The sequence below is a fragment of the Sesamum indicum genome, linkage group LG8 (genome assembly GCF_026168435.1).
Source record: "Sesamum indicum cultivar Baizhima isolate 11 linkage group LG8, ASM2616843v1, whole genome shotgun sequence".
Classification (NCBI taxonomy): domain Eukaryota; kingdom Viridiplantae; phylum Streptophyta; class Magnoliopsida; order Lamiales; family Pedaliaceae; genus Sesamum; species Sesamum indicum.
In genome coordinates, this window is record NC_142664.1 from 13,438,565 (window position 1) to 13,448,117 (window position 9,553).

Below are 9,553 nucleotides of genomic sequence, written 5' to 3' on the forward strand. Positions count from 1 at the left end.
CTGGCAGCACTTGGGTTTCAAGAAGGGGTCCTACCACTAAGGTATTTGGGACTACCTCTTATATCTTCGGTAATGGTAAATCGGCCGCCCAGCATATGATAACGACATACCCTCCCATCCCACAATACGTGCATCAATTTTGGACAGAAGTGGCTGACAGTCAGATATAGTCAATCTAGATGAAATTAAAGGAAGGCCCAAGTACCTCATTGGGAGATGTCCCTCCTGAAATTCCAAGATCGGTAGCAACTGATCTTTCCTTTCTTGTGCAGACCGGGATATAATAATGTGACTCTTTTGAATATTCAACCGGAGGCCCGACCATTCTGCAAATCGGTCCAGTCCCACCTTAAGGACTCTAACAGAGTCCAAATCAGCTCTACAGAATAGCAGGAGATCATCCGCGAATCCCAATTGAAATACCCTTGCTGGCTCACACTTCCAGTGATATTTGAATTGCATATCCTGCTCAATTAATTGCATATAATCAATATGTAGAACTTCCATAACAAGCACAAACAGGAAGGGGGATAAAGGATCTCCCTGACGTAGACCTCTAGCTCTAGCAAAGAACCCATGTGGAGTTATATTAAGATCAACTGAAAAAAGAGGTCGTTGAGATACACTCCTCAATCCACCTTGTGAAGGTTGGTGGAAACCCAAATAGCTGTAAAGTCGCCACAAGGAAGTCCCACTCAACCGTGTCATAGGCCTTCCTGATATCCACCTTCAATGCACATCTTGAGGGGAGTCGCGCCTGATTATATCCCATAAACACTTCTTGGGCTAGCATAATATTGTCACCAATGCTTCGTCCCGGGATGAATGCTGCCTGACAAGGGCTAATTAACTTGTCCAAAATTACGCTCAACCGTTGGACAAGTAATTTAGCAATGATTTTATATAAAACATTACAGCATGAGATGGGTCTAAAATCACTTAAAGACATAGGAGTATGAACCTTCGGAATCAGAGCCAAAAGTGTAAAGTTGACTTGCTTAAGTAATCTTCCCGTAGAGAAGAAATCCAGTACCGCCCTTGTCACATCTGCTCCCACTACTGGCCAAGCAGCCTTATAGAATCCTGATGAGTAGCCATCAGGGCCCGAGGCCTTATCCTCTGCAATGTCGAACACGGCTAACTTCACTTCCTCCGGTGAAAATGGTGACAGTAGGTGGCTAGCCTCCTCATCAGAAAGTATATACCTCTCCCATGGTCTGAGGTAGTTAATGTCCACTAAATGTTCGACGTCTGTTACCTCCAAGGAGGTTCTGATAATAAGATACAAACTCATGCACAACTTCTCCTGGATCCGTGTGAGTGGTACCATGCTCATCATTAATCTGCAAGATTCTCCTCATCGCCCTCCTCTGAGCAATCTTGCGAAAGAAAACCCTAGAGCATTGATCACCATCCTTCATCCACTGCATCTTGGCTCTCTGCTGTAGCATAATTTGCTCAGTCTTGGCCGCTTTTGCATACACCATCCGGCAACAGTGCTCCAAGTAAAGGAAGAGCTCATTCTATCTGTCCGAGCTCACCAATGTTTGCGCCTCATCGAGAAAACCCTTTGCCAATTGGACATTACGAGTCAAGTCCCCCTTGTTTCTCCTCTGCTGTCTGAAGACCTGTTTTAGGACTTTGAGTTTACGTGTCACCGCATACATAGGCACACCAATCACCTCATGCTGCCAAATATTCTGAACACTAGGGATAAAATCCGGCGAGTTTGTAAGGTAATTATCGAACCGAAACATACCTCCATTATGTTGCGGTGAATCCCCATGAAGGACAAGCGGCGAGTGGTCAGATGTTCGGAGTAAAAGACTATGATATGATGAGGTAGGAAACCTCTCAAGCCTTCAGTCATTAATAAGAATTCGATCCAGTCTCTTCCATAAACTCCGTATTGTTGTACTACAGTTGTGCCATGTGTACCATTCTCCTTGCATGGGCAGTGGTAACAACCCGGCCTCCTGAATCCCATTATTAAATACCTCTTATATCTTCTCGATTAACGTTGCTGATTGTCATCCATTACCTGTTGAATATTGATAAACGTATTGCTGGTTGGGAGGGAATGGCTCTATCATATGCTGGCAGGGTACAAATTATTAAGTCTGTACTCATGTCGCTGAGCTTATATTGGGCTTCGGCGTTCATATTGCCAAAAAAAATTACTAACGAAATTGAGAAGAAGCTGCGAACTTTCTTATGGAAGGGGACAACAAATAGTGGTTATGCCAAGGTAGCCTGTAAAGATCTATGCAGGCCAAAGGATGAGGGAGGATTAGGATTCAAGGATATTTCTCTCTTGAATCGTGCATTAATGACGAAGAAACTCTGTGATATCATCAAGTGTGATAGAACCTCAATATGGGTTGAATGGCTTTACAAGGGTCGGTTACGAGACACGTCCATTTGGATGATTAGGGAGCATGAAGGATCATGGGGTTGGCGGAAAATTCTACGTCTACGGGATTTCCTCCGCCCTATGGTCGACTATTAGATTGGAGACGGGAGGAGATTTTACCTCTGGCAGGACCTGTGGCATTATCTTGACCCTCTTAGTGTCACGTTTCCACGGGGACTGAGGCTACTCGGAATCGAAGAAGCAGCTAGACTCACTATGGTGATTAGTGGAGGAGAGTGGCAGTGGCCTCTTATCACAGATTTCGAGTGTATGGAGATCACACATGCATTACCCACGATACATGGAGGGGAGGATCGTGTTATTTGGAAATTTGACCAGGGGCATCCAACAACTCAGGCTCTGTACAGGTTATTTGATCCTCCAGGACCGAAAGTAGGCTGGACTTCACTACTTTCGGGATCATTGAAGATTCCGCGTCATTTATTGATCCTATGGTTTGCTATCCTTGGCAAGTTGGCCACAACGGATAAACCATGGTTAGTCTACCATGGCCCTTGTGTCCTGTGCAATGAGGGAGCGATGGAGACGCATGGACATCTATTCTTTCGATGCAGATTTAGTCGACAATGTCTCACTGCAATCCGGAGAATGGTACAATTTTCTTTGCCCAATAGAGACTAACAAACAAATGTTGATTGGGCTTCCCAGAGATGGAGGGGTAAGCACATCGTTAACATGGCTTATCGGGCACTATTAGCAGCATGTATTTACCACATTTGGAGGGAGCGAAACTTGAGACGATTCGAGCATACCGAGAGAAAAGCTAGCACCATGGATTTATTAATAGTTGAGGATATTAGACAGCGGATTCTTAGCATTACTCTACCTATATCAGTCAGTACACGAGCTTTATATAGACTATGGTGTATCCCATGGCCTACCGAGGGAGAAACCAACTGATGATCACATTGTTGTACTGTACAATTTTTTTTTTTGGTAAATGTAATTTTCATTAAGTAATAAAAATGTATAGTACAACAAGATGATCATCAATTGGATTCTCCCTCGACAGGCCAAGGGATACGCCATAGTCTATATAATGCTCGTGTACTAACTGACAAAGCAACGTTGATGCTGAGGATCCTCTGTCTGACGTCGTCGATGATCAGAATACCAATGGTGTTCGGTGTCCGTTCAGTGTGTTCAAATCGCCTCAGGTTCCTCTCTCTCCAAATATGATAGAGACATGCTGCTAGTAGTGTACGGTAAGCTATGTTGACAATGTGCTTTCCCCTCCATTTTTTTGTTGCCCATTCAATGTTTGTTTCCCAATCCCTATTGGGCCATTGGAACCGAATCCTTCTGCGTATTTCTGTAAGGCACTGCCGGCTAAATCTGCATTGGAAGAATAAGTGAGAGTGGGTTTCTGTACTTCCTTCGTCACATAGGATGCAGGCTCCCAAATGGGATAGCCATGGTTTGTCCGTGGTGGGAAGTTTGCCAAGAATTGCGAGCCAAAGGATGAACGCGTGTCTTGGTATCTTCAAGGAGCCCGAAAGTAGTGAAGACCAGCCTACTTTGAGTCCTGGGGGGTCAAATAATTTGTAAAGGGCCTGTGTTGTGGGTTGTCCTTTGTCAAATCTCCAAACAATCCTGTCCGTTCCTCCACAAATTTGTGGCAAGGTGTGGGTGATCTCCAAACACTCAAAATCAGTAATGGGAGGCCAATGCCACTCTCCCTCTCTAATAACATAGCTGAGCTTGGTCGATTCGTTAATACCAAGTAATCTCGGACCCCGTGGAAATCGCTCAATGAGTGGTCCGAGGTGATGCCATGGGTCTTGCCAAATATAGAAATCTGCTCCGTTTCCAATCTGATAATCCACACTAGAGCATAGAAAAGGACGGAGACGTAGTAATTTCCTCCACCCCCAAGAGCCTCCGTGGTCTCGAATCGTCCAGATAGATGTGTCACGTAGCCGATCATGGTAAAGCCACTGCACCCATATAGAGGTCCGGTCACATCGGATAACATCACAAAGTTTTTTACTCATTAATGCCTGGTTTAATCTTGTAATGTTCTTGAATCCAAGTCCCCCCTCTTCCACCGGTCTGCATACATCAATCCATGCTACCTTGGCGTAGCCACTAGTCGTAGTGCCTTTCCATAGGAAGTTTCTCATCCTCTTCTCAATTTCCTTGATAATTTTCTTAGGAAGTATAAAAGCAGATGCCCAATATAAACTCAAAGATGAAAGTACGGATTTGATGATTTGTACCCGCCCAGCATAAGATAATGAGAGTCCTTCCCATCCCATAATACGTGCATCCATTTTTGATAAAAGTGATTGACAGTCAGAAATAGTTAATCTAGATGAAATTAGAGGAAGACCCAGGTACCTTATCGGGAGGTGCCCTTCTTGAAAGCCCAAGTCCGCCAACATCTGTTCTTTCCATTCTTGGGCGGATCGGGAGATAATTAGGTGACTTTTTTGTACATTCAACCGGAGTCCCACTTTAAAAACTCTGATTGAGTCCATATCAGCTTTGCAGAAAAGAAGGATGTCGTCTGCAAATCCCAGCTGAAAGACCCTTGCATGCTCACACTTCCAGTGAAATGTGAACTGCATATCTTGTTCAATAAGCTGTAGGAATCCCAAGTGCATAACTTCCATAACCAGCACGAAAAGGTATGGAGATAGAGGATCACCCTGTCGTAGTCCTCGTGCTCCAGCAAAGAACCCGTGTGGTTTTCCATTGAGTCCTATCGAAAATGAGGCCGTGGTGACACACTCCTCAATCCATCTGATAAATATTGGTGGAAACCCAAATATCTGCATCACCGCTAATAGGAAGTCCCACTCCACCGTGTCATAGGCTTTCCTAATATCAACTTTCATTGCATATCTTGGGGGGAGACGTATCTGGTTGTAGCCCGTGAATAGTTCTTGCGCTAGCATTATGTTATCTCCAATGCTTCTTCCTGGGATAAATGCTGCCTGACAGGGATTAATGATCTTGTCCAATACCCCACTTAGTCGTTGGACAAGGACTTTAGCAATAATTTTGTATAAGACGTTGCAGCATGAGATGGGTCTAAAATCACCAACTGACATAGGTGTGTGTACCTTAGGAATCAAAGCCAAGAGCGTGCATTGGTCTGTTTAAGGAGTTTCCCCGTAGTAAAGAATTCCAGAACTGCCCTTGTAACTTCATCCCCCACCACTGGCCAGGCTGCTTTAAAGAATTCTGATGAGAAGCCATCTGGTCCCGGTGCCTTATCCTCGGCGATGTCAAACACTGCCTGCTTAACATCATCTGATGAAAATGGCAAGAGGAGGAGACTAGTTTCCTCATCGGTAAGAATATGCCTCACCATCCAAGGCAATGGCAATGGCCGCTTATCACAGATCTAGAGTGTTTGGAGATTACACATGTACTACCCACTATTTTTGGAGAGGAAGACCGTATAATTTGGAGATTTGAAAATGGTCGACCAACAACACAGGCTACTTACGAGTTATTCGACCCATGAGGACCGAAAGTAGGCTGGTCTCCACTACTTTCGGGATCACTTAAAATCCCACGTCACATATTTATTCTATGGCTTGCCATCCAAGGCAAGCTGGCTACGACAGATAAACAATGGCTTGCTCACCTTGGCCCATGTATCTTATGCAATGAAGGAATGACAGAGACACATGCACATTTATTCTTCCAATGCAGATTTAGTCAAAGACGTCTCACAGAAATTCGAAGAACAATACGGTTCTTGTGGCCCAATAGAGAGTGGAAAGATGACATTACATGGGCTTCACGGAGATGGAGGGGTAAACACATCATCAACATGTCTTATAGAGCACTACTTGCATCATGTGTATACCACATTTAGAAGGAAAGAAACCTGAGACGATTCGATCACACCGAGAGGACGCCTACCACCATAGCATTACTGATCATTGAGGACATTAGACAGCGAATCCATAGCATCACACTAACTAGATCAGTCAGTACACGTGCTTTATATCGATTATGGCGAATCCCTTGGCCTGTCGAAGGATAAACCATTTGGGGACCACATTGTTGTTGTACTGTACCATTTTTACTTAATGAAACTTACTTTTACCAAAAAAAAAAGAATATGCCTCGCCCACGGCCTAAGGTATCGAAGATCCACTGGAACATTTCTTCTGGTACCTACTAAGAGGTTCTGATAGTATGAGATAAATTCATGAACAATTTCCCCTTGTTCCGTGTGGATGTTGCCATTCTCATCATTGATCTGTAAGATTTTCCTCGTCACCCTTCTATGGGCAATCTTACGAAAGAAGACTCTAGAGCATTGGTCTCCATCTTTCATCCATTGCATTTTCGCCCTCTGCTGTAGCATAATTTGTTTCCATCTTGGCCGCTTTTGCAAAAACAATTCGACAGCAGTGTTCTAAGTATAAGTAGAGTTCATTCTATCTGTCGGAGCTTACCAAGTTTTGTGCCTCCTCCAGAAATCCTTTGGCCAATTGTACATTGAGCGTTAAGTCCCCCTTTTTCTTTTTCTGTGCTCTGAAGACCGGTTTTAGGGCTTTCAGTTTGCGCGTCACCGCAAACATAGGCACTCCCACCACCTCATGTTGCCAAATACTCTTCACGCTGGGGATAAAGTCAGATGATAATGCAAGGTAGTTATCAAACCGAAACATACCTCCATATTGTTGTTGTGTGTCTCCATGGATGACTAAAGGTGAGTGGTCAGATGTGCGCGGATTAAGGCTATGGTAGGATGACATAGGAAACCTCGCCAACCATTGATCATTAATGAGGAGCCTATCCAACCGCTTCCATAAACTCCTGCTGCTCAAGCTACAGTTGTGCCATGTGTACCATTTGCCTTGCATAGGTAGTGGCATTAGTCCAGCCTCTTGTATTCCAGTATTAAATTCATCCATCACCATCCGAATATCACCTTATATGCCACACACCTCATTAAGATCATGGACAGCATTCAAGTCCCCTCCTACCAGCCATGGGTCGTTCGAGCACTGTTGAGCTAATGTCTTTAAAGTAGTCCAAAGAGTCCTACGGGCGATCACCTCAGAAGCTCCATAAGTAACAGTGATAAAGATTGGTTCATCGACAACCCTATATGTGACACGACAATGCACGAACTGTTCTCCCACGTTAAGTATATGGACATCAATAAAATTTTCATCCCAAGCCAAGCAAATACGATTTTCCACAGAATCATAGTCAACAAACCATTTCCATTGAGGCAGTATAAAAGATTGAATATGAATGACATTATTCAATCGGACTCGAGTTTCAAGAATGCCTAGGAGATGTAACCTGTATTCGGAGACCAGGTCCTTTAATGCGAGCTGGTGGTCCCGTTTGTTCAGTCCACGGACGTTCCATACGGCATAATTCAACATGGATCACCTCTAACGGGGCTGCATATGTTAGGACCCCTCGGAATCTCGTCTGCATCATCAAGTTCATGCAAAGCGTCAAAGGCATTGTATATAATAATTGCCTTACCCCTATCATCATGGTTGGAGACATTTCGTTCAACATGCACATCACCCATATCAGTGTTCTGCGTAACAACTATTGGTGTCCTTCGTTTTTTTTTCAGGTGGAGGCGGTGGGGGAGCATTTACTTTTGGTACATACACTTTGACCGGTGGTTTTGTTGGTTTCTCTGGTTTGTTTGTGGCACACTCCTTTGTCGTATGTCCCATTTTCATGCATTCAGCACATTTTGGGGGGAGCCATTCATATTCCACATCTACTTTGCAAGGTGTCTCCCCACCATCTTCATCCGGTGTCATGACCATAATATGTTTTGTCAGTTTCTGATTAGTGTCAATCATCACGCATACACGAGCGAAGTCCAGTCTCGTGCATGCTCTCGTAATCGCGTCTAGGTAAAGGGGTTTACCCACACCACTTGCCACCGTACTCAATCCTTCCGATGTCCAATATTCCATCGGAAGGTGCCTCAATTTAATCCAGATAGGCACTTGTGTATGCTGCAATTTTCTCATAGCCATTCCCGGTTCCTTGGTATAGCCATGGTCCCCCTTCAATCACATCTTCCATATCAATGACAGTTTTGAACTGAAAGAAGAAAAAACCATTAGTAGTCGTTGTAACCTCACGAAGTGTTGGCCAAATCGAATCGGCAAATTCCTTAAAGTGATAATAATATGGTCGTTTCCCCATAAAGTATCCAACTGCCGTAGATTCCACCGTTTAGCCCCATCTCGTACTGTGTCTAATGTAGGGCGAACCACGACTTCCCCATTCTGCATCGTTGGGGCAATATATGAAAGTGTTTTTCGGGATGAGTTGTTGAATGCTTGGGAAATTTTATCATCAACAATCGTTTTCGTATTTGCATGTAGTAGAATTTTTGCAATAAACAAGCCCGTTGGTGTTGCATTCACATGTGAATTAGTAGAAATGAAATTCGCCACATCATGTATAATCTTGTTTTCCACGTCATCAATTCCAGCATTCAAAGAAGTGTTGTTGTCATTTCCAGCCTTGAAAATAGTGATGTCATCCTTGATATTACTAGTGAAGTCATCCATGACATCATGTATTACATCAGCCCTATCCATGACATCATGCATGACATCAGCCCTATCCATGACATCATGCATGACATCAGCCCTGCCCATGACTTCATGCATGACATCAGCCCTAATGACATCATGCATGACATCATCCTTTGCTGCAGAATTTTTCGGCGCCGTAACTGTCGATCTGATCGCCGGCGACTCAGTTTTTCCGGCCATAACTGCTGGCGGTGTCTGGTTCGTCGGAGAAGATGAACCAGCAGCCGGGGAAATTGATGCATCAGTAGTAGGTCGATCTTCTCTTTCTTCCATTCGTTTTCCGGCCAGGTTAACGCTAGACGCCGGTAAAATACTTCTCCATGCCTTTCGCAGATTAGTAGCAGCCGTTGCTTGGGTTTCACACCGACCAAACTTCGCCTCCCACCGGATTTTTAGATCCTTTAGTGCTGCCATGGATGTTTCATCCCCTTCCACCACCTTGTTTGCTAAGTTCATAAATTCATCAATATTAAAATACAACGGTGACGACGCTGGCACACAACTGCCATGGCCGGCGATGAGTTTTGCGCCGCTTTGTAACCCTACTTTTGTTCCTTCTTGG

The 9,553-nt window shown here is 44.2% G+C and overlaps 1 protein-coding gene across 1 annotated transcript; it reads right to left on the reverse strand.

Moving 5' to 3' along the window:
• Window positions 1-5,510: 5,510 nt before the first annotated feature.
• LOC148787215 (uncharacterized) lies at window positions 5,511-7,323 on the reverse strand. The gene is made up of 2 exons (XM_088883531.1): window positions 6,856-7,323; window positions 5,511-5,774 (listed from the first exon to the last, which is right to left on the reverse strand). The coding sequence occupies exons 1-2, from the start codon at window positions 7,321-7,323 to the stop codon at window positions 5,511-5,513; spliced, it is 732 nt and encodes a 243-aa protein (XP_088739657.1).
• Between the last annotated feature and the right edge of the window lie 2,230 nt (window positions 7,324-9,553).